General features: G+C 41.4%; 1 protein-coding gene across 2 annotated transcripts; it reads right to left on the bottom strand.

The window, feature by feature from the left end:
* Positions 1-31: 31 nt before the first annotated feature.
* LOC103176991 (gamma-secretase-activating protein) lies at positions 32-25,456 on the bottom strand. Of its 2 annotated transcripts, XM_007890902.2 has the most exons (17): positions 25,376-25,456; positions 24,835-25,052; positions 24,180-24,249; positions 23,621-23,703; positions 23,379-23,435; positions 22,680-22,814; positions 21,890-21,948; positions 21,736-21,767; positions 21,038-21,099; positions 19,666-19,761; positions 19,167-19,237; positions 18,447-18,547; positions 15,494-15,613; positions 7,180-7,241; positions 4,836-4,940; positions 3,903-4,002; positions 32-1,373 (listed from the first exon to the last, which is right to left on the bottom strand). In XM_007890902.2, exons 1-17 carry the CDS (start codon positions 25,446-25,448, stop codon positions 1,273-1,275), a joined length of 1,545 nt encoding a protein of 514 aa, XP_007889093.2. In that variant the 5' UTR covers positions 25,449-25,456; the 3' UTR covers positions 32-1,272. The 2 variants fall into 2 exon arrangements, with proteins under 2 accessions (XP_007889093.2, XP_042191642.1); XM_042335708.1 differs by lacking the exon at positions 23,379-23,435.
* Positions 25,457-26,064: the final 608 nt, after the last annotated feature.

Here is a 26,064-nt window from a genome sequence, read left to right as displayed (position 1 = left end):
ACAATATATAGGAATATAAAATACACACCAGTGAGCAATCTGTTTATTTTATTCAATATTTAAAAAATCATTATGGGCAACTCTTGTCTTGAAGCTGGCAAGAGACACATACGTGCAATGTACTGACATTTACAAAGTCAAAATACAAACTAGAGATAAGAGCAGAGCCATAAAATGTACATTTTCAAATTAAACTTTATGTAATCTTATAATGGACAAAAGACGTTTATCACAGTCTTGTTGAAAGTGGCCATCTCCTCACTGACGGTCAATCACTTTCAGGAACTTGAAACTCTCTTTCCCCAGAGGTAAAAGTTGCATTATTTTCAATAAGTGGAAGACAATATTCGCTACTGAAAAGTCAGAAATTAAGATTCTGTGTGGAAAGCCAGCTTTGTCGACAAAAGTGTTAAATCTATCTAAGCGAATTAGATAGATTTATTTTAGGAAATAATATCTTGGGATACAGTATATGGTTTGGGACATGACATGTGCAGTTGACTGACAGGATGATGGAAGGCGAACTAGATGGACCTTAGTCTTCTTTCGTCTAGCGATGCTGTGTCCTATGTTTTGAGAATTTCAAACAATAAACATTACTAATTCTCAGTCAATTCAAGGCAAGTAATATTTGCCCTTGATGGGCTGCGACCCAATTCTCAGATGCTCTGCCAGCTTTTCCTAAACATTTCAGATGAAACCATGACATTTTTTTATTAAAACAAATAACTAATTTAAAAAACTTAAAAGTATATAAGTAACAACAAGTAACATATTCCAGTCTGAGCACCTTTAAGAATGCGAAACTCAACCTGGGAATGAGATAAATAGCACTTTATGGTGGATTCGAACAATGCTATATAAACTATACAAACATTTTACACGCTTCACTCAATTTTCAGCCTTCCTGCTGTGCAGCTTTCAGCTGAGGCAGCAGATGGGCTCAGGCCCAGATCTTTCCACAACCATGATCCCTGCCAACTTCATGGTAAAGTGAGCAAATTGTTCTCTCTCTGCCCCAAACTCCACACTCCAGATGGATCGTTTTAGCAACGCAGCAAACAACTTTGTCAAATAAACTCACTCTAGGGTCAAATCCTCGTTTGTACATGCAGCCCTCCAACCTGAATACTGAACCACACCGCTGGCCATTTTAGTCATCGGTCCACAGCAATTCCATCTACACAATCAGTGGTAGGTTGGCAGGACTGTGCTGAAGGTGTTCCCTTTAATAATATCGCAAATGGTAGGACAGGATCAGCATTGTTCATTCTAAAGATTCTCAAGGCCCAGAAGAGCCAGTGTTTGCTTCAGTGCTATCTCTTCCACAAACTTTACGTCCACGTTCTCCTGCTCTTCAAAAGGATTCAACGCTGCAGAAAGAAGGAGAACCATTCTCATTGTTAGACATACTGAAAGCAGAACAGGAGTAGACACTGGTATACTGGTCCTGACCCCCGACTGTTCAGCGCCTTGGGACATCCTCCCGACGTGAAAGGAGCTTTACAAATGTAATTTTGTTATTGTATCCACATTCACCATAACCAACATGTGCAGCCATCAGTCAGTCACGCTATGATGAGGAAGACCTGAACAAAAGTGATAGACTTCCAAATAGGAAGAGAGTCACCCTGGGACTCTTCTTGTGTCCCTGTTGGTGAGCATATCACACAGCGACACAGGCAGGCTGCAGTACCTTTTTGCCAAGCATAATAATCATTGTCCTTGCATTTAATAGAGTCTTACAACAACAACAACAACAAGATTCCATTTATAAAGCGTCTTTCACGTCAGGAGGACGTCCCAAGGCGCTGCACAGTTGGGTCATGACCCGAGCATTGGGGGGGAAATGGTCAGGGTGAGGGGAGGGAAGGGAGGGAGCGAGGAGGGGGGAAATGGTCAGGGTGAGGGGAGGCGAGGAGGGGAGAGAGTCGAGAGGGGAGCTGAAGGCTCGGTCAAGAGAAAGGTTTTGAGACCGGCCTTGAAGGAGGAAAGGGAGGAGGCGGCGAAGGCACTGGGGATAGAGTTCCAGAGCCTTGGGGCTGAGAGGCTGAAGGCCCGACCACCGATGGTAGGGCGGTTGGGGCGGGGACGTGGAGCAGACCGGAGCCAGAGGAACGGAGGGTACGGGCAGGTAGGTAGGGGGATAGTAGGTCAGAGAGGTAGGAGGGAGCAAGGCCGTGGATGGCCTTATAGGTGAGGATGAGGATCTTGAAATCAATCCTCTGGGGGATGGGGAGCCAGTGGAGGCGAGCGAGGGTGGGAGTGTTGTGGTCCCGAAGCCTGGTGCGGGACAGTACACGAGCTGCAGAGTTCTGAATGACCTGCAGCTTGTGGAGGGAGGTGCCGGGAAGGCCGGCGAGGAGAGAGTTCCCATAGTCCAGCCTTGAGGTGACAAAGGCGTGGACCAGGGCTTCAGCAGCGTGAGGGGTGAGGTAATGCCGTAGTCTGCCGTAGTCTGGCGAATCCTTACAATACATAAGGAGGACTTTCGGCCTCATCGTGCTGCTCTTTGAAAGAACTATCAAATTAATCCCACTCCCCCTGCACTTTCCCCATCGACTTGCAATTTTTTCCTTTTCAAGTATATATCAAATTCCCTTTTGAAAGTTATTATTGAATCTGCTTCCACCATCCCTTTCAGGCAGTGCATTTGATACAGCACCTTTCACATAAAGCGCTTCACACTGTAAAATGTAGCGACATGTATTTATGGAAAAATAACAAGGGAAGGAAGGTTTGGAAGCTTGAAATAAATCTGTCTTGTTTCTCCACCACAAATACTTAGTTTATGTAAACTATGCACGTAGCATTACATTTTTTTAACCATTAAACTTGATTGGTCACAGACTCCTGAAGTATTTGAGACATTCCAAGCCAAGGCAAGCCAAGCCAAGAAATGGATGATAAATTGTTATTATTGGTTTTATGGATTTCAACCCTTCTTTAGCTTTCCCATTTTGCCACCACAGATGCAGACTCGAGACTGGGATGGTGAGAACATCTGATCTATAGGGATCTTTAAAAACAGCCATCAATTTAATCAAAGTTCAGGCACCATCATTTGCAACCCCCATTCCCACCCCTTAAATGTACTGGGCTAGGCCAATTCAGCTGCTCTTGGCTTGTACATCCTTGCATTAGGAGGCATAACCTTAATAACAAGGACATTTTGGTCATTTATGTTCTTTGGATGAGACGTTTAAACCGAGGTCTCGTCTCTGCCGGTTTAGGTGGATATTAAAGATCCCATGGGACTATTTAAAAAGAGAAGGAAGTTTCTCCCCGTGTCCAGGCCAGCAATCCTTCATACAAAAAAATGACTATTCACTTCATGGCTGTTTGTGTGGGGGTTAAGGGGGAGAAAAAAAGTGAGCAGCGTTTGGGCCTGAGTTGGCTCCAAGGCAACATGCCTGGCAATGTAGCATTGTAATATCGGAATCTGATTCCCTAGCAGTAAGTAGGAACTCGGTTGTTAGTCAATTGGCGGATCGCTTTCCGGGGAGCAATAATCGATTAAAAAAAAATCTGGTCACTCAATCTACAACTGCTTGTGGGACACTGCTGTGTGCAATTGGCTGCCAGGTTTCACCAACAAAATATACAGTCAATACACTTTACAGATTTTCTGTGAAGCACTTTGTGACGTCACAACGACGTGATAAGGCGCTATATCATATACAAGGATTATTATTATTATTAATGAAGCGTTACAGAGCCCGATGGCTGAAAACACGGCTACCGATGGTGGAGCAAAGGGGATGAGGGACATGCAGAAAGCCGGGTTCAGGAGTGGGGTTTGAGCAGTTTGGCGAGGTAGGGAGGTGCGAGGGCGATGATTTGTAGGCGAGTGAGAGGAACTTGAAATCACGACGTAGAAAGAAACAGCTAATCATACATGCCTTGATCTTCCATTTCAGTAAGGAATCTGATGAGGCATGTCAGAGGCAAAAACTTGGGCTCGAAAGGCGATTGGTCCCTCATGGAAAAAACTTTTGATTTCTAAAAGTAAAATCAGAATAAGAATCACCTCCTTTGCCCTACTACATAAAAAGGTTGCGTTAAAATGGAACTACAAAGACAATAATATTCTGATTGCTGATTATAAACATAGTTTTTGATTAAGAATAATGTACAAGAGCTTCATCAAATGGACTTGGCTGTGGTGTAAATGTGATCCACTTATCTTACTTTTCCAAACGAGAATCACATATAGTCGTTAGAAATGAGTTTATAATTATTCTAAATACTTCCTCAGCAGTGCTGATAACATATGCACTAAATGCAAGTGGCATTTAACCCAAAAAAGCTTATAAACGCACACACTCCGCAAATTCTGTCAATTTGTACATCCAAAAATACAGTCCATTGTAAACCGGATCCATTATTATTGTGTCACTGTTTTGTGGAATTCATTCCATGAATTTTTCCCTTGTAAAATGGGTAATGAAACCTTTTTCGGTGACAGGTATTCAAAGCAAGAATCATGTACTTCACCCAAATGGCCACTTAACCTGCGTTTCAGAGAAAAACAATAAGTTGCTAAACCGAAGAGGTTAACTAGTGCAAAGGATACTTTGCTCTACATCAGACCAATACTAAACACGCCTGATCGGTACGTTGGACGATAAGAATAGAAGAAGTGCTTCAATTCCGCAGACTTAAGCTTTAGTACTACGTAAATCCAGCTACTCCACCGAGAGGTAATACAAAAATAAATGTACATTCACTACAGTCAAACCACACCGATACTGTGCAATGCTATAAGAGTGCAATGCTGGAGGAGGACATGTTGAACAATGCCAGCCTGCTCCCAAATACACTTTCCTGCTCACCTGTTGGGTGTTCACTCTTTTGAGCAGAGCTTCCACATAGTTACGTGCGATGCAGGATGAACTAACTGGATGTTCCCAGACGTGCCAGATTTTCTCTCCAGTCATCTACAATTTAGAGCACACCGCGTTCAAAGCTACTTTCACAAAATCCTATCTCCACAATTTATAATAATGATGATCCTTGCATTTGATAGAGCACCTCATCATGTCGCCAAGACGTCTCAAAGCGCTTCAGAGCAAAGTGAATTGACTGTATATTTTGTGGGTGAAACATGGCAGCCAATTGCGCACAGCAGTGTCCCACAAACAATATACAGAGCATTCTAAGGAAACCCCACAATTTTCAAATTGTTCTTAGAAATCATCCCCTTTTTTGTCTCATTGACATTTTGATTATAGCAACTATACTTGAATTTATATAGCACCTTCAAATGACGTAGCATCTCAGAGTGCTTAAAACCTGTAGTTTATAAGTTATTCTGGCTGAAATAAAAGCAGTTTCCTACAAAAAACAATGTTTTTTTTGATGACAGCACTTGGATCCCATTTTCTCCCCCCGAATAATAATCAATAATAATCCTTCACATTGATATAGCGCCTTATCACGTCTTCGAAACGTCTCAAAGCGCTTCATAAAATATACTGTAAAGTGAATTGAGTGTATATTTTGTGGCCGAAACGTGGCAGCCAACTGTGCACAGCAGCGTCCCACAAACAGTCATGATTGAGTGACCAAATAATAATCTTTTAAATTTATTTTTATTTTGAAGGGATTATTGCTCCTGGAAAAGCGATCCGCCAGTCGACTAAAAAACGGGTTCGTATTTACTGCTAGGTAAACAGAGGCGTTGCAATAAGGAAACTTGCCCAATATTTTGCCCGGAAATCAAACCCAGATCCTCTCGCTTGCGAGGCGAGTGCTCTAACCAATACGCTACAGGACGCCACAATTCTACAACTATCCATGGAGGGTGTAGAGGGGTTAAGAGAAAAAGTAGGTGGGATTTGACGCTGAGTTGGTGGGATTAACGCCCGGAAAGTAATCGACTGACAACTGGGTTCCTATTTACTGCTATAAATACAAACACTCCAAACAAGGTGATAAGCCCTGCAGCCTCCCTGCCGATGGAACCTTACTGGACCTCAAGAATGCAAATTATTTAGCAGATATCACGGTACTCAGAATGGGATTACAATCTGGCACAGTCTCTCTCACTTTCCTGCACATCAAACTCCCAAAGATTGTATTTGGCATGAAAATTATGAAACGTTCACGGGTTCTCAATTCCCAGAAATCTAAAGTTACAGCTCGGAATCTTCTTCAGTAATGTTGGCGTAATCACTCACAGTTACACAACAGCTGACAGAGGTGGGGTGATATTTATTGTACAGTATAATAGATCATGAGCGAAGACATGAATCTACGAGCATGCTTACCTCCTCCCACCCGCCCCCCCCCGCCGGCTCGGTGTCAGCTTCTGAGACCCTGCCCCGTGTGAAGGGTACTATATAAATGCAAGTTGTTGTTTGCCATTTTAACCAGATATTGCACAAAATCACCGTTAAGCCTCAGCTCTGCTTGTAATCCACTCCTGTTCATCAACTGAACAGGTGGTGGAGGCTTGACAATTTATAACAAATCGTCTTAACCACTAATATTCATATATAAAATGAAAGACCGGAAGAACAAATGCTGACAAATTGTCTGAAAGACTACTGTTTCACCGGGTTTCAGATCCAACAGAGCGGAAACCAGGCAAATACGATCAAATTGTGACGGAGGATAGCTGCTTCAGAAAAGAGTTGGATAAATATCCGTTTGGGAACATGAAGGGGTTTAGGACAAGAAGACTAAGATTATGAAACACCCCACAAGAAATAATAGTTCCTGCTCTCCCGAGCCCCAAGAAATAAGGAAGTCTAAAAGCCTAGAATGCGAAAAAGGCCATTTAGTCCATTATCTTCTGACTTTTCCTTACTCAATCCCCCCCCCACACACACACACATGCGTCATTGATATCCTACTGCAGTGCTCTTACAACTCTTTCTTTTCATCCTATCCTGTGCAGATAGTGAGTTCAGATGATGATGGGGTCTTGGAATGGATAGTGTTGGAGGTTTTGTCAGTTAACTTTAAGGCTCAAGCAGTAATTACGAGCAGCTTTCCCTTGCAATATTAAACAGACGTTGAAAAGTCAATGATAGAGTGGATCCCACATGGTCTGAGGAGGAGTGGGTTTGATGGGTCAAAACAGCCAAGATTCCTCACATTGTCTCGCGTCAGGAGGGGGGTGCTGGAGAAGTTGTAAACAAATGTGACAACTCCCAGCTGCTCAGAACCTACCTCTGGCAGTCGTGCCACAATGCAACACTTCAACAGCTCATTTGTCTTGGAGTTATCAAGATCTGGAGAGTAAGAAAATGTACAAAATCAGAAATAAGTTAGCAGTGCATTCGCAGCCACTTCTATTGAAACCAATCTCAGTTGGCAAGGGGAACAAATACACGGCTAAACTCGCTGTACATCAATAATCTGTCCTTTTTCTGTAGTACATTGGAATAGGAGTAGACCATTCAGCCCCTTGAGTCTGTTCCGCCATTCTGTTAGATCATGGCTGATCTGTACCTCAACTCCAATTTCCAGCCTTTGCCCCATATCCCTTGATGCCCTTACCTAAACAATATCAATCCACCTCTCAGTCTTGAAAATTTTAATGGATCCAGCATCCACAGTATTTTGGGGGAAGAGAGTTCCATTTCACTATTCCTCTTTGCGTGAAAAACTGCCTTCTAATTTCACTCCTAAATGGCTTAGATCTAATTTTAAGATTAAGCCCCATAAATCTTAAAATTAGATTTTAACATAATCTTAAAATTCACTGATTCCCAGTACTGAAGAACTGATACGTGAGCTACAATTAAGAAACCTACAGAACATAGGGCCTTCCAAAAGCTACAGCAACATCCATTGGAGTTTATTTTTAGATAAAGGAAACAGCTCGATAATGTAATGAGAAGCCGGTACAGTGGGTCTTCTCGAAGAATGAGATCAATCAATCTATCAGACCTTCTCCACCGGTCTCTCATTATTCTTGACTGATGAGAAAAGCAGAAACAACCACAAGAACAGCGCTCCAAGATGCTACCCCGGGTGAAGGCGCTATTATAAACGTAAGCTGTTGTATATGCTCCCTCTGGGTGATGTCATCCGCAGACACGGGGTAAACTTCCACGTGTATGCGGATGACACACAAATCTACTTTGCCTCCTTCAGCATCGACTCCAGGTCCTCCAATGTTCTATCAGCTTGTCTGGCAGACATCAGGGTCTGGATAAGTGCAATCATCCTGCAACTGAATGTAAGACGAAAGTCATACTCCTTGGCTCTTGTCAACGTCTTCACTTCTGCGGATATGAACTCCTCAACCTCCCTGGGCTCTCTCTCAGACTCACAGAACCAGCGCGCAACCTAGGCGTTCGGTTCGACCCCCAGTTGTCCTTACTCCCCCACATCCAGTCCCTGACCAGGACCGCTTTCCTCCACCTCCGCCACATTGCCCACCTCTGACCATACCCCAAATGCAGCCAAAACCCTTATGCATGTGTTTGTCACCTCTCACTTGAATTACTCAAACGCACTATTTTACATTTTGAACTCCACTTTTCTGGTATCTATTTGAATTTATACTTGCAACCATAGAGTTTTAGATTAGCATTTCATAACCAACGAATGGTAAACTTCAGTTTATTATTTAAATAATCACAGAATACACTGTAAAGTGAATTAACTGTATATCTTGTGGATGAATTCATGTCATCTCTACAGTGACAAGTGAATTGCAGTTATAGTTTCACACCTCCCCGGTTCCTACAGAATACAGAACAGATCCCTTGTGTAATATCTACAGGACTCTCTTTCGACACTTTTAAGGCGTACAATAAGCTGAAAAATACAGAAGTAGTTTAGCATTGATAAGGGAACGGAAATATCTCAGCACTTACTGTGACATCCTTCCCCATAACCACCCTTTCACAGAAATAATGGCTTGACGTCTTAAACAGCACCGAAACTAACTTTGGCAGGAAATCAGCTATGTCTCAATTGCTAAAGGAAGTGTGGTGCGCAAGAAGCTCCAGACTGGAAGCATTGTGTTTCGAATTCAGGTGTTTACAATTAATAAACCGGTGAAAAAATTCTGCAAAGATTTTGTATCTGATTTTGGCGTTTAATTTTGACCCCTTTAGGAAAAGGGCTGAAACCCTAATGTTGAAGAGGAGTAGAGATTATTAAGATAATAGTCAGAAATACTTTATTTCAAAACTTATTCTGGGGGCAAGAAAGAAGGGGAAGTAAAGGAAGTAACTCTTAACACTAGCACTGCTGGTACTACAAACAGCAACTCTATTCTCCCTCCAGTGTGAAGCAAACCCAGAAAAATATTAGATACAACAAAAATCTCCTTGAAACATTACCGTTGCTGGGTATTCAAACTTTTACATACAGATTGCCTCCAAGAGCATTGATAGACAATCTGCTCCCGTGACTGCTAACACTGCATCTGGTGTAGTTGCGTGGGAGAATCAATAGTCACTGATCAAAGGTTCGGATGTGGAAATCACTTATAAGTAAGAAGATAGTAGAAGCAGAGTCCATTGTGGGTTTGAGATCAGGAATTAACCATCGGAGAATTGCGACTGCAATATCGTGTCTTACTGGATTGCCAACACACTGTACCTTTACCTTGGACCGACAGCTTCTGAAAAAGCACCTGCAATATGTCCTTTTCTTCAAAAAAAAGGCAATTCCCTCTACAATATATTCTGCGAAGCGCTTTGAGACATCTCAATAACGTGATAAGGCATTATATCAAACACAAGGATTATTATTAATAATATGGGTAAAAGATGACAGAAAGTCTGCTGCAATTCTTGAAGCATTCTTGAACAATTCAGATAAATGTATAAAGCACAAGAGCGATTTAATTTGGTACCTCAAACTCTTAGACCACGTTAAAGCTTTGAAAGCAATCCAAGGCAATTTTATTAATTTCACAATTTACCTTGGTCTCATGCTTTGTCAAGTTCCAGTTTAGTCATTAGAAATTCATGTATTCCAACAACTCCTCTGCCAACTTTCCTTGCTGCTATTAATTATAATGATGCTTTACCATACATCCAAGTGCAGAATTTTATTTTAAAATAATAAAAATCCTTACATTTGATATAGCACCTTACCAGGGCTTCGAGACACCTCAAAGCGCTTCACAGAATATATTGTAAAATGAATTAATTAACTGTGCATTTTGTGGGTGAATCGTGGCATCCAATTGAGCACAGCAGTATCCCACAAACAGTTGTGGATTAAATGACCAAATTATTGTTATTAATTTTTTAAAGGGATTATTACCCCCAGAAAGCGATCCACTAGTCTACTTAACAACTGGTTCCTGCTTACTGCTAGGTAAACAGAGGCTTGTGGAGTAAGGAAATTTGCCTAAGGTTTCTCCTTGCATGGGAATCGAACCCGGGTTCTCTTGCTTGCGAGTGCTCTAACCACTATGTTACATGACAAAATATGCAAAGAATCAGTACACCAAACTAGACTGAAATAAAATGGCATTAATCAGATGTACTGAACCAAATAAACACGGTACAGTGGTAAAATACTTTCATTACTGTTATATTCATTTGGATCTGAATACACATGAATTCAAAGCAATTGGGAACATTTAATTTGCACAGTTCCTTAGTTAAGGAAAAAGAACAGCGGGTAGTTCAGAGTGAGCATTTGCAGCGCTGATAATTCTGGAGCAAATCTCATGTGGAACAAGCCTTCTACGATATTCCCTTTAGTAACAGCTCCCACATGCCTGCATGTAGCTGGACAGATCTCTGTGAATGATTATCCCAAACAGAGCGCTGCAGGTGTTAACTCATGACAGTGAAAGCTCAAACAGGTTGTAAACATATCGAACCCAATTAAACTGGAGCCTTCAAATCTAAGTCTTGTAACATCTGCAATTTCAAAGGAATGCAAGAAACCGGAAAAGGCCAAAATGGTCCATTTGAACAGTCCTATTTTTAATTTGATTCGTTTTTTTGCATCAACATTGTTCATTTATTTTTCACACCTTGTGTTGGTGCAATGTGGTCTCTCCATGTTCCTAATGTGAGAGGCGAATCAACACAATGAAATTAAAACATTTGTGATCTTGCCACTTTTAAGAGAATGGAGCTGTTATTGATTATGAGAAAATGATGCTGGCAACATATGTGGAGATGTCACTTCTATCATATGGTACATGTTTCTGAGAGACAACATAAATTCCTCAATTGGTGGAACAAGTTTCCTTTGAAAAATTGTTGAAAGGAAACTTTCAAAGCATAACCACTTAAAATCCCGAAGAATTAACTAACGGTACTCCCACTGCACGGTTATCAGGCACGTAAGACATACATTGCATCCCACTGTTAATATCTTTTGATCCAACAACTTGACTCCTTACGTGGAAAATTGAGTTGACAGAATACGTATTGCAGAGCTATGGGGAGGGATTGGCATCTTGTTCATGGTCCTGACTATAACTAAACTTTGCCATTCAGTGGCTATCTGTTCAATCTACTGGTCAAGGAGGTGGGGAAGAATAAAATAATCCATTCATTTGCATGTGACATTACACCTTATCACGTCACTGAGACATCTCAAAGCACTTTATAGGATATTCTGTAAAGTAATGTGATTCTGTGTATTTGGTGGGCAGCCAATTTGTGCACAGCAATGTTCCACAAACAGTCACGGAGGGAATGCCCAGTTTTATTTGGGGGATTGTTAGCCAGGATATAACAGATCATAGAACATAGAATACAGGACCCATGGCCTTTCTATGAAAGGCAACAATTGACTGCTAAATACAACATTAAACAGCACAGAAAGAATGGGCCAAATCAGCAGAACATTTCTGCATTACAATGTATTTTGGATAGTTTGGAGTCTGTACAACTCTTATAGTACAGTGAAGGCTATCTGCACGTATGACTATTTGATCATGTCCAGACTAGACTACGCCTACTCTCTGCTCATCGGACTTCCCAATTCTTCTCTCCACGAGCTGCACATCACCAAGAACTCTGCAGCTTGTGTCCTCTTCTGAACTCGGTTCCATGAGCCTATCGCTCCCTCCACTGGCTACCCATTCCCCAGAGGATTGAGTCCAAGATCCTCATCCTCACATTTAAATCCCTCCAAGCTTGCTCCCTCTATCTCTGCAACCTCTTAACCCTACCGATCCACCCAGTCCCTCCACTTGGCAGGCACGCCCTGCCCATCAGTCATTGGCAAGTGGGGTTTCCACCTATTTGCTCCCACTCCCTGGAACTCATCCTAGAGTCCTTTTGCCTCATCCTTTCCCTCATTTCCTTCAAGACCTTCCTCTTCGACTGCGCCTTCAGTCATCTTTTGCTCCCATCAAACCGAACCCCCAGCTCGGGTGCAAACCCTCAACACGCTACAACTTAGGATGTCCTCCCGATATAGAAGGCTCTATAAAAAATGCAATTTATTGTTGCTGCTTCAGCCACTGAGATCCAGAAGATTGAAACATCCCAGCACAACATATTATAGAGGTTTCAGCTTTCTTTTGGTGTTGCGTCCCTTCAGCAAAAATCAGATGTTCTCAGTACCCTTCTAGGCTCTCTTCAACAGGTTCAATCAATGAAAGCTGGCCCTGGTGGGAAGGTTTAATTTAAGAATATGTTCTTTAGTTAGTAACATGATGGAACGCAGCCTTATCACAAAACAAATACCTGAGCGTGGAAGCTTATATCTCCACCCTGGTTAGTTGGCCTGCCCATCATAGAGCCAGAAGAAACTGGAGACATTCCAGAGGAAACTATAGTTGCATTTACAGACATTGTGGAGAAAACCCTGCATCAGATCAGCCCTCGCCCCAATGTTTACAAAGAACTTGGATCTGCCCCGAAGGAAATCCACAAAGAGAGGCGTATTCTATGGAATCCTAAATCTTTAAACAGGATATTCTTTAGACAGATTTGGCAGCAATTTGTCCGATTACTGTGAAAAATAATTGTTCCTCAAAATGGAACAATTTTGTCATACGATTTATTGAGACACAAGAGGGTCTCCTCACAATAACATCTTGTTTAAAAGAAGATCTCAGCATGACGAAGCAATCTACTTTTATGATAATGGATTGTGTTTTATGACAATCACAGCATGAGATAGATATAAATGCTACATAATGCAGGGCTAAGGTTTTCCTTTGGCTCTACATAATTAAGTATGTTTCATTTCTGCAATTAAAGCATGCAGTTTAACAGCTTCTCTCCTGTGATCTCATAGTTCTGGCTCATTTCAACTCCCCAGTTTCTCGGCCACAAAGCCATAACCAATTTTTCTTTTTTTTCCCGGAACAATTGGGAACTTTTACAATAATAAGGCCAAGCACATCAACAGTAAGATAAATAAAAATATATTATACTGGGTGATGAGAAGTTCATGTTAAAATCATTATCAGTCTGCTCACAAATACTTAGCTTCGCTACAAAAAATGTGCTTTCCACTCTATGAAGTTCTATGTACCATGTCATATATATATATATATATATACACACACACAAGGTCTGTACAACACACACAAAGTCGATAACATGAAAATGTACTCATACTAAAAACAATCTTTTAATATAATTGATCCCATCATGGGATACAACACACATGAAGGTTCTACATAGTAAATTAACATGGTGTGTAACTTTTCCTTAAAGAGGAATCCAGTATGAATTACAATCAATTTCATAGATTGGAACCTGTGGATGAGTGTTAGTTGGGTACTGATCCTCCCTCCCCAATAAAAACTGATGTGAATCAAAACCCTCTTAAAATGAAAACTATTCTACGTGAAACTATTCACAAGGTCACAAGAGAGATTTGGATGAAGAAGGACCTTTGGCCCATTTGATCTCATCCTTTCAGATTACCCACCCAATCTTGGAGGGCCATTATAGCATCCAGCTGTTTTTTAAAATGAGTCCAGCATCCTGACTTCAACCACCCTTCCTGGTAACCTGTTCCAATCGTTAATTACTCTCTAAGTAAAGCCATATTTAATACTGGTGTGTCCTGAAATTGCCTTAAATCTTTGTCCTCTTGTCTCGATGTATTCAAAAGTATTATTTGGAGTTTAAATACCATTTGCAATATAGTACATCTCTATAAGATCCCATCTGAGATGTCTGTTTTCATGTTTTCAGGACTGTCAAATAATAATATAAATAATAAAATCCTTACATTTGGTACAGTGCCTTATCACGTTTGAGATGTCTCAAAGCGCTTCACAGAATATACTGTAAAATGAATTGACTGTATATTTTGTGGGTGAAACGCAGCAGCCAATTGCACACTTAGGGTTATGTATGTGTGTCCTACATACAGTTGTGGATTGAGTGACCAACTTATTATTTATTTTTTAAGGAATTATAACCCCCGGAAAAGCGATCTGGCAATCGACTAACAACCAGGTTCTTACTTTCTACTAGGTAAACAGAGGCATGTGGAGTGAGGAAACTTGCCCAATGTTTCACCCTGCCCAGGAATCAAACCCAGGTCTCTCACTTGCATGTTTCAACCACTGAGCTACAGGACTCCAAATTATTGCTCGTAGCTCATTTCTTTAACATTAGGGATCATTCTCACTTCTGCGCACTGCGTCTAGGGACTGGGAGATCCCTTGCCATGTATTCCAGGCAGATAATATTTGTGCTTATCACATCACAAGGACGTCTCAAAGCGATTCACAAGATATACTGTAGTAGTGTATTTGCTGTGTATTCTGTAGGCAAGCATGGCGGCAATGTCACACAAACAGCCATGAAGTGAATGGCCAATTTTATATGGAGGATTATTTGTCTGGACATAGGGAGAAACTTCCTTCTCTTTTTAAATAGTACAATGGGATCTTTAACATCCACCTAAACCGGCAGAGAGATGAGACTCGGTTTAAACATCTCATCCAAAGAACATAAATGACCACAATGACCATGTTTTGAAGGTAATGGCTCCTAATGCTCCTTATTGCCACCTTCAGTGACCTTTTCTTAAAATCTTTAAACTTAGTACATCCACGTATTTTTTTCTAATTTCTCCTCAATGGTATAAGCCTCTGTGTTCTTGGCCTGCCCACTTTTCAGGCGCAAGACTTGGCAGTAAGTGCTGGCAGGCCACCTTGTCATGTTGGCACTCACATGCACTCAGTAGAGAGAGCTGAATGAGGAGGAAACTTGACTGGTTTTCCCTTTCCTATCCCTGGGAAGTGTAAGCCAATTTGGCCTCCATGTGTCTGGCTCAGAGCAGCACTGAGTGGGATTCGAACCAGTGAGGCCCTAGTCTGTAAGCTGCGGCTCTGTCCACTACACCATAGGCTGGAACATCAGTGCTTGGAACATACAAGTGCTGCCCCCCCATTCACTGCCTTCAATCGAGGTATTCAAGCTGATCTCCAGGGCATTTGTTTCACTAGCAGTGTGTCTTGGAAACCATATCTAACCTCAACGTGGATTTGAGATTTTAATTAATTTTTTGGTGGTGCAACACTGTATGGCTCAGGTTCACAATGAATCATAAATATTACCCGTTATATTACCTTTGAGCAGCCTGGTGACAAACACTTCAGTAAGTTGCAGCAGACCGTGATCAATGTAATGCAGGAGGGTGTGCAAAGGAAGACATCGCAAGCCCAACAGCATATGAACTGTATGATACCCTGTGTTGAAAGCAGAGAAAATTGTTGGATTTGATAAAGCACAGTGTTGAGGTATTGCCAGCACAAGCAACGCGGCAGAACATATGAGTAGCATTGCCTTGCAAAAAATGCAGAATTTTGCCAATAAATAAGTGTAAGTATGGAATCACTGAGTGACCCTGGCTACGAGTTCACTCAATCCAGTGCTGCATCCAAGTTACCACAATTCAGCACACAATTCCACGCCCAAGTCAGCCTTTTGGGCTTCTGACACTTAAGATACATATTAGTCAACATAAGTGTTGTTCATGGTAACCTTTGACTCTTTTTCGAAACACGGAAATTTAAGTCTGAAACCTGGCTTTTGGAAGCACTTTGTTTCCTTTATTAAACTTCACTGAGAACACATACAATTTCAATGGAGGAGGTTGTGGACACACTAAGTGAAGCTGCAGTAAGATAATGTGGATAATTTAGGTGTGTCGAGACACTACCCCATGTGAAGGGTGCTATATGAATGCAAGTTGTTGTCATTGTTATTTATCCTTATACTGGGGTGGGGAGAGGAATAGAGATTAAATTTGGAGGTTCAAGTAAGTAATATAAAATATTAATACAGAGAATTAGACTTTAAGCTTTCAACTCTGGGACAAAATGCTCAAATTGAGTGTCTTACCTGGACGGGTCCTTTAGCAACATAGGAACAGAGTAGGCCATTCAGCCCCTCAAGCCTGTCAACCATTCTAATTAGGTCATGGCTGATCTGTACCTCAATTCCAATTACCCACCTTTGCCCCATATCGCTCAGTACCCTGACTAGCACATTTGTCAGGAGAGTTTGAGTAGTCAGGACGATGCCAGGTCTTATCAAATGCGGCCTATTTGAGAGTTTCTAAGGAAGTGTAGATTCATAGCATTGAAACTGCCACAAGTTGCCAACCTCAATCACAAAATTCACAAGAATGGCCAGAAAGAGAGCGATGGAAACGTCACCATGGTGCGGTAAGGGAAGCAGATTGGTGTGGCAGAGCAGAGGGGGTTCTGTCTGGTCCTGAATGCTCGGAATTAACATCAGGTGCCCTGGAACACTTGCCCTAAAGTGATGACCTTATTGAGTCCAAAACCAAAAATAATAGTTCTTGCCTTGAGTGTCATTAAAAGTTTTCCATTTTGCTCCCACAGTTCTGTCTGTTCCTTGGCCTCCAATGTCCTGATTCTAGTGCAATATCCCGGGTGAATTGGTGTGTGTGTGGGGGGGGGGGGGGGGGGGGGGGAGGAGGGTGTGGCCGAGGGAGAAACAGATGGGGAGTGGAAACAGATGGGGGAAGGAAAAGAAAAATCAAGAAGTAGAAAGAAAATTCAGAAGAAGCATCCAGACAGAATTGGGGATGTTGGCAGCAGAGCATCATTGAGGAAGGTCAGATCGTTTTTGAGTCCACATCCTTCCTTGTCTCCAGCATCATGCAGAAAGTATGATGGCAACAGAGGAACAGAATCAACAAAGCTGCTCCACTTGGATACATGGCGTATTGAAGAATAAATCACTCGTTCTGCCTTGCAGCTTAATGGGCCTCTTAAGGTTAGGCTGGTTGTATATAAAAGGTAATCTTATGCTGTATCATACCTTACCTAAAGTAGCATTGGGTGAGCTCAGTGGAAATTTCACCCGTAAGACTCTTGCTTACTTCAACAAGGATTTGCATAGAACCAATAAAAACGTGCAATTCAGGGCTCGGCTCCTTAAAAAGGCTGATTCACATGAAAAACCGAAACCTCACCAACATAAGATCACTGCACCTTTTTTTTAATATTTGCATGACTGCTTTAAGTTTGCGCAAAATCAACAACAACAAATTACATTTGTTTCATTCCTTTCACGTCGGGCGGTACAAGACAGCCAGGGATTTGGACTCGAGCTGGAAGTTGGGATAAGGAGGATTTGAGGGCTCCTTATAGGATAGGAGGGTGACCGAAAGTGCAGTCGAAGAGGTGGGTCTTCAGAAAAATGTCAATAAGGGGTGAATTTGAAGCAAACAAGCAGCTGAAAATCTACCTGACTCGAGCCTTCAGACTGTTGTCTTAAAATGTTGGTAGATTTTTATATTCAGCCTCAACTTAGAAACCATTTTTCTGCAGCTTTTTATAAAACAGCAGGCAACCAGTTTCCAAATTGAATTTAAGAAGCTTCCAAATTCTGTATAACCTCAAATTTTAACAGAGACATTAAGGCCAAGTCCAGACCTCCAATCATGTATCTTTGCAAATAAAAAAACAACCAAAGTAATGGATTAATTTATGCAATTCCAATAATAGTCAACTCAATCTTCTAAAGTATTAAGTGAACCAGAGTAACAATAATAATAGAATTTAATATAGTACCATTCACATCAGGAGAATGTCTGTAATGTATACTGTAAAGTACAGTGAAATGTGTATTTTGTAGGCAAACGTAACAACAACTTCCATTTATATAGGTCCTCACGTAAGGTAGCGTCTCAGAGTGCTTAAAAAGCCAGTATGCGCAATGAAACAGACATGAAGTAAATGACCAATTTTACCTGGAGGTTGTTAGTCAGAACACCGGGAGGAACTCCCTTCCTCAGTCTCACCCTATCTGTCAAAGCTTCCCTCCACCCTACAGCAGGTGTGAAGCACAGTTGAAACTAAAGGACTCTCCACTTAGGCATGAAACAACAGTGTAATGGGATTGTTAACTTTCACTTGGACAGGCAGGCAGGATCTTGCTTTAACAAGAGTTTGTAGCTCTCTCGGGCCTTAGATTAGCAGGGGATCTAGGGCCTGAGAGAGCTACAAACTTCAGGACAATACTGGCTGCTTACGAACCAGATGTTACCTGGTGGTAGAGGCAGACAAAGCCCTTTAGCAGCTTCTAAAATCCGACTCATCATATGGAACACAGCGCTCTCTGCTGAGTGCACTTCTTCACTGTTGGACCTGCGGAGACAACAAACAGGTTTAATTCAACAGCCTCCTGAATTCAGATCAATGTTGAAATTACATCACAATCCTGGTACCACATAACTATTTCTACAAATAAAGTTAGCTGTAAATAGGCACTGTGTATAACATGGACACGTTCAGGCGCACAAACACACGTGTGTGTGTTTGCAAGCACGAGCACACAAAACTTGCCCACGTATGCAAACACACTTCCCCGCACACCCTGCAAGTTCTCATTCTAGAGTCTTTGAACTTATTAATAAAAAAATTGGTCATTTCAATCCACGACTGTTTGTGGGACACTGCTGTACGGAATTAGCTGCCGCGTTTCGCCCATAAAATGTAGGCAATTTACTTTCCAGTATATTCTGTGAAACCTTTGATAAGGTACTATATCAAATGCAAGAATTTTTATTTTCTTAAAAGTAATATGTCATTGTTCAATAATTAAGATAAAATAAGAAAAATATCTGATTGGGAATTTACTAATTACAGGTTTTCTACTTTTACTGCAATAAACATGAAAGTGTTCACATTGCTAATGTGCTACTGCAGATTTGGTACTGCAGACCCACATGGTTAATTATGAGGATTGAAAATGATCATCACTTACAAGGTCAGGATGTGGGTGCTTAAGCCATATTTTTTCCATAATGTATCCACAATCTGTCGGATGCATTCAAGCTAAGAGGAGGAAGCAGAGTCATTTATCTATCATGTAAAACTGTTCAATGCACAAGAGACAACATGTACTTGACACCACGTTGTTCTGTTCCTGTTCACCAAGACAACAATCCCTTTAAGAGAAACAAATGGAATTAAACACCAGACTGTAACCTGGCAAGAAATTCACAACTGCAATTACAATTCACACTTAGAGCGACTTTCACACATAATGTCTCAAAGTGCTTTACAGAGTCGCAGCTTAAACCTGAGCAAAAGGGTCGAAGAGATTGAAGAGGAAATTGTTTTTAGAAGGGTTTTGAAGACTGGGAGGAAAGAATGTGAGTAGAAGGGATTTCTAGAGAACAGGGCAAAGTGACTAAAAGTTCAATAGTGGGGCTGAGAACATGCATTTAACGTTGCTGGAAACAAACAAATTTGCCACAAACCAAGTTCACAACATAGTTGTTAACAATGCAGTCAATCTTCTTCTTTCCGACACGATGAAGATATCTCAACAAATGTTCCTTCAGATTCTCAACCATCTGTAGAAACAGAGATTTATCACAATTAGTTGCTTACATTTTTAACCTACTCGTATTGAGAACGTTCACAACAGAGAAGAAAAGGCTTGGATAATTAGTAATAATAATAATCCTTGCATTTGATAAAGTACCCTATCACGTCGTTGAGATATCTCAAAGCGCTTCACAGAATAGACTGTAAAGTGAATTGACTGTATATTTTGTGCAAGAAACACATCAGCCAATTGCGCACGGCAGTGTCTCATAAACAGTCGTGAATTGAGTGACCAAATTATTAATTTTATTTTGTGAAGGGATTATTACACCCACAAATAATCAACTGATCTTAAGCACTCTGCTGTTTATAACAATGCTTGTATTTGATAAAACGCCTTATCACGACATTGAGATATCCCAAAGTGCTTCACAGAATATATTGTAAAGTGGATTGACTCTGTATTTTGTTTGCAGGTTAGTCTAATCAAAAGGTACAACATTTTGCTGCCTTTTTCAGAAATCAACATTGAGCTCCTATCCACCAAACCTATCCATAACATAACATGCACCAGCAGTTTCTCAGATGTCCTGGAGTATACTTAGAAATAAGAAAGGCAAGGGGACAAGTCTGTAGGCCTCTGATCCAATTTCAACTGTTCTTAAACCATCACTTTGTTTTTTTTATTTCACTGTGAAGGCTTTGAGAAAGATAATTGTAGACCGGGACAAGATTGACAGAACACAGGAACCTTCCACTGCTGCTGGCCAGGATAACTTGGCAATTGAGCTGATACTTGTTGGATTGTTAAGAGTGTCTCTATAGTATAGCACTATCCAGAACTCTGCAGCTTGTGTCCTCTCCCACAACAGGCTCCGCAAACCCATCTCCCCCAGCCTTGCCCAGTTTCATTGGCTCCCTATCCCCCATCGGATCAAATTCAAGCTCCTCGTTCTCACCTTCAAACCCCTCCATGTCTCACCTTCGCCTCTACAGCATCCTTCAACCAAAGCTCTTTACTCAGTGAATGTTGGTCCCGCTTCATGTCCCCCATCCTATTGCACCATCATCAGCAGCAGGGCTTTCAGCCTTATTTGTCCCCGTTCCCTGGAACTCCATCCTGGAGTCTCTCCAACTTACTCCCTCCTTCTTACCTTTTAAAGCATGACTTTGACCACATGATCAGTCATCATTTCCCATCCCAGAATTTTCAGCACTGTTTATTTGATATCTCAATTACTGCTCAGTATCTCTGTACAGAGATAAACTACACACTGACTGCACGCATTTTACAAACCTTACCAGTCCTATCAGCATCCTCTGCTGGTGATCTTCTTCCTGAAACAGTGGAACCACTCGCTGGTCTATTCAAAAAGAGTGAAACAGTCAAGCACTCGTTTAACCCTGTACATTTAATGTTTTTCACACCATGTCTTTCTGTGACCCTCCTGGAGTCTTCCAACATCTGAGAGACACAATGAACAATCTTCCCCCTCAATTCCAGAACTGTCCCAAGACTTCACGAAGAAGGGCCATCCCCGTTCGTTTCTGACGGTGCCCATTAACCTAGATCTTACACTTAACATGTGATTTTCACTGGTCAGGTACATTGTGATGATCACTCCCATTACTCTCAAATAACCTCCATTTATTCTATCATCAGTAGCTGCAGAACAGCATTTAATTTCAAATATGCACTTATGGGAGTACCACAAAATACACATGTGAAGTACAATACAATACACATTCATATAACACCTTAGTGTTAACTTAGACAGTGGAGGACATCCCAACGTGTATCCACAGAACTGGATGGGAACTTGAGCTGGGGGTGTGAGACAAAGAGGCGGGTNGGGGGAGAGGAAACATGACCAAAAACACAGACATAGAGGTACATTTTGAGACAGACCTTGAAAGAGTAGAGGGATGAAGCAAGTCAGAGGGATTTCAGGTTGGAGTTCCAGAGAGTGTACATAGTGCTCGATAAAATCTTTTCCTACCTGAGTTCCATGTGTCCACAGTTGAAAGGACCCTGCACAACATAATTGTAAACTTATAATAACAATAATAACCTTTCTTGTAACAATGCAGCCACCCCCCGCAACTGTGCTGCAACCAGGTCACTAAGAGCAATTTAAAAAAAAGTGAACTTACTTTTTGCCATTTTCTGAAATATTTCTTAAGCGATTGGCAACCTTTTTATCTTTCAAATTCTGAAATAAACAACAGAACGTATGCCAAATTTTTTAAAAAAAACATTTCATTTGCAACAAACCGTTTGGTGCCAAGCACGATAGGCTACAATATAATGTGGATTCACTGAACTTGTAAAGTAGATACAGCATTTAATTAGAATAAGGTGGTTGGTTATTATGAGACCTAATTTGCATATTGGGTTAACAACCCATGTGCAAAATTTGCAGGCGAGGTTAATCATGTGCAAAGGCACATAATGTTCCACCTTTAAATCTCAAAGCACTTCATAAACTTGCGGCAGTGACTGAGTATTTGAAGATGAATCCAACAACCAAATTTGCTCATAGCAACATCTCAGAAACTGGATGATCAATTTTATGTGGGAGATTTTGGCCAGAAAACCAGGAGAAACTCTCCCTTCTCTTTTGAAATAGGGTTATGGGATCTTTAACATGCATCTGACCTCAGCTTCCAAAGAATGGTACCTCTCGATCAGCACTGCACAGGGGTGATGAGCTAAACTGAAAATCCCAGAAGGGGCTTGAACCCACAACTTTCTGGCCCAGAGGCAAGAGAGGGCTACCAGCAATTGTGCCAGTTGACAGGTAGCGTGTATAGAAGGAACAGCAGATACTCTTAATAGTGCAGTTGCCAACCAACCAAAAGGATCTGATTGTATAATCCTTTTCATCGGTTGTTAACTCCATAAAGGCACCTGAATGGACGTGCTGACAAAACAGTCTCTTACCAGCTCAGAAAACAGCTTGTCCTGGACCACCCTTAGGGAGATATTATTGTACTGTGCCTTGTGCAAACCTTCCTTAACCTTCACAAATTCCACATTCCGGATCATCTCTTCCCAAAATCCTCGATGGTTTTGAATCTGAAAACAATGATGTGGGATGGAGAGGGGCTAAGGGTTGAAGTAATCATATAGGTACAAACCACATGCTAGAGAATCATTCACATTGATTGATACATCCCTGCAGCACATCGCGGAGGCATCTAAATCTCACCATTCTTAACAGAAGAATGTATGTAAGAGGCACAAAATACAGGGTGCCCACAAAGTCCTCTTATCCCGTATTCCAAAATTCCAAGAACATGGTGAAAGATAATTATCTGCCATGCAAATGATGGTGCTCACACACACCGATCCTCTGGACGTCTGCATACAGCTAAATACTTGCACTGAATACAATGAAGTACTTCGAAATACAATTATCATTCTTCCACACGTTTCAGTTGTTGGTCAGTGCACCGTAGAAAAAAAACACAGGCATAACAGGACTTTGTGGAGACCCTGTACAACTAAGTAATTTTAAAAAATGGCCAGAGTTTAAATGGGAATCAGCCTTTAGGCTGACCTACAAATAGCAGAATTCTACCTGGCTTTGTTTTCAAAATTGCAGTTATTATTGTTAGGCATATTGCAAGGGAGCCTCACCTTTCCTCCGAAAACTGGCAAAACCCTCTCAGTTCTGCAAGTCACTCCAGGAATTTCCTATTTGGAATTGTGGGAAAGAAAGAAAAAAAAATTCTTAGAATCCTGCGTTTGAACGTGAATGGCCTGCAAATGTGCAACTTTGAAATTGTCATTTCAAATTTTTTCCTTAAATAATAACAACCCTTGCATTTGGTATGTAGCGCATTTAAAATCCTTGTTCATTTCTACGGAATAAACCTTACCCCGTCCCAGTTGAGCAAGGATGAATATGGTAATACTTTATCCAGCGATGCCAACTCTGAGATCGCCTTTCTGTGCAAAGTAGCTAAAAGAAAGAGTTCGAATGAACGTCTACAAAATACCAAATGCAAATTTAAGATTATTATCCCCTTCTTCATCTGTGACTCTGAAGAAACAATTAGAAAGGCAAATTGTTTGATCGTCTAGTTGACACCAACAGCCCTTCCAGTACATAAAGCCCATCACGTAGGAAATGATATCGGCAACATCTCACCTCCCAGAAGTCAGACTTTTTTTTTTAATATTAAACACAGGAAGCCAGCTCATCAGTACCAGAAGCCAGGTTAGTGAAAGTCCACAAAGGCACCAACAACAACTTCCATTTATATAGCGGCCTTCACGCTGGATGGCGTCTTAGAGCGCTTAACAGTGGCGGAGCCTGAATCTGAGCCAGGGGAAAGGGAAATTGCACTCTGGTTCACTTACACCAATGCAGTAAGTCAATCCCTGTAGTTATGGATTAGAGAAAATTTATGATAGATTTGATATTTTTATTCTTACCAAGTATGAATTCCTGAATAGGATTAAAAGAACCGGACGTTGAGAAATGATCACAAAGCCAGTCAATAATCTGTTAGGCAAAAACAACAAAAACAATTCGGGAATTAAAGTTGGGGGACAAACTTCCGGAATGAACAAAGTAAAATAGCACATTGAATGGAAGACAATTAATTGCACAGAGATCAATAAAAATATATCATCAGAAACCCGATATCTTGGTACACATTTACTGTACAATACAATTTGCATTGATACGTGTTTCATGTCAGGACAACATCCCAAAGCGTATTCACGCTAGGCAGCTAAACTGGGAGTAGAAGCATATGGAGGGATGGGTTGGGGGTAGGATGAGGTCAAAGAGGAATATTTTGGGATGGACCTTGGTAAGTTTTATCGCGTTAACAGTCAAAATACATCAAAAGAGTTTGCGGTGATGGCGGTGATATAGAGGGAGAATTTGTGAACCAATACAGGCAATTCTGGATTCCTACAGGGATTCGAGTGACATTATTCGATGCAGATGCATTGTGGTTTCTGCAGCGTAGCGGGCCTGTGTTTGAAGGCCTCACTGATGAGGCGGTCAGCTCTAAACTGCAGCCCAACAACAACAAACTACACATGTATAGCGTCTTTCACATGGGGAAGATCCAGTTACCTGTTTGTCAGTTTGTGAGTGCTGCTGAAAGTACAGGATTGCACAGTGCAGGGCTCCCAATCGATGACAGTCCAGTTTACAGCTGGACATGATTGACATCACAAACTGTTGGTCTATTTCAGCTTTGTACATTTTCCCCGACTGACAGTCCAGCAGAGAGTCTGAGAACGACATCAGGCAACCTTGGTCGTTCCAGTTCTTTATTTTGGCATCCTTTCCTAAGAAACACAGATTTTTATCAGGAACGCATGTATTTTCCTCTCTTATTTTCGAAATAAAAATTAACGTCTCTGAGGCAATACAAATTTGTATAGTGCCTTTCACTTCAGGAAGATGTCCTAAGGCAATTAACAGCCCTGGCTTGGCACCCAAGATGGGGGTGAGAGAGCCAAGGGGGATGGGGTGGGTAAAGATAACTAAAAGTATTCAGAGAGATAGGTCCCCAAAACTTGATGCTTCAGCTGAGAGCTAAAATTGGAAACTGAAGGCTTGGGGCACAAATTCCATCTGGTCCATTAAGACTCGTTTGAGTTGTTCTTACCTGACAAAAACAAATCATGACAAGTCAAAGCGGGGAGGCGTGTATTAATGAGATGCAGGAAGTGTCCAGCCATGTAAACAGCCACATAGTAATCTGTAAAGAGGGGGGAGCATAGATTTCATTACAAGATGATTTCAGTTTGGTCAGAACCAGATTCTCCAGATTTCTATACATTAGTGAATGCCCTCCAGGTCATACTAATAATAATATAATCCTTGCAATTTGATATAGCACCTTATCAGGTTGTCGAGACTCCTCAAAGCGCTTCATAGGATACTCTGTAAAGTGAATTGACTGTATATTTTGTGAACGAAACACTATAGCAAGATTCCAACATAAGCTATCATGATTTGTGGTACAAATTCCTCACTAGTGTTCACAGTACAATGGAATCATCCACTGGATTAAAGTCAATGTCCACGTTTTGGGCATGGGGCTGCTGGGGTGGAAGGGTTGCAATGGGCTAAGGTGCCTTTTTGTCACTGGGATCTGGTTATGAATCCACTGCAGACTGGTGGATTCATTCCCTCTCTGCTAACTCTCAGGGCTCTTGTTTGCCTTTCAAATAAATGATGAATTTGAACATTCTCAATGCAGGTCACGGTGGGCAGGGGCCACGGGACTACATTATCCAAGGAAGCTCGTGCAGGACATGAAATGTCAGGACATCCAATGCAGTCAGGATTTTT

Source organism: Callorhinchus milii, unplaced genomic scaffold (assembly GCF_018977255.1).
Source record: "Callorhinchus milii isolate IMCB2004 unplaced genomic scaffold, IMCB_Cmil_1.0 Scaffold5, whole genome shotgun sequence".
Classification (NCBI taxonomy): Eukaryota; Metazoa; Chordata; class Chondrichthyes; order Chimaeriformes; family Callorhinchidae; genus Callorhinchus; species Callorhinchus milii.
This window is presented reverse-complemented; position numbering and strand designations above follow the sequence as displayed.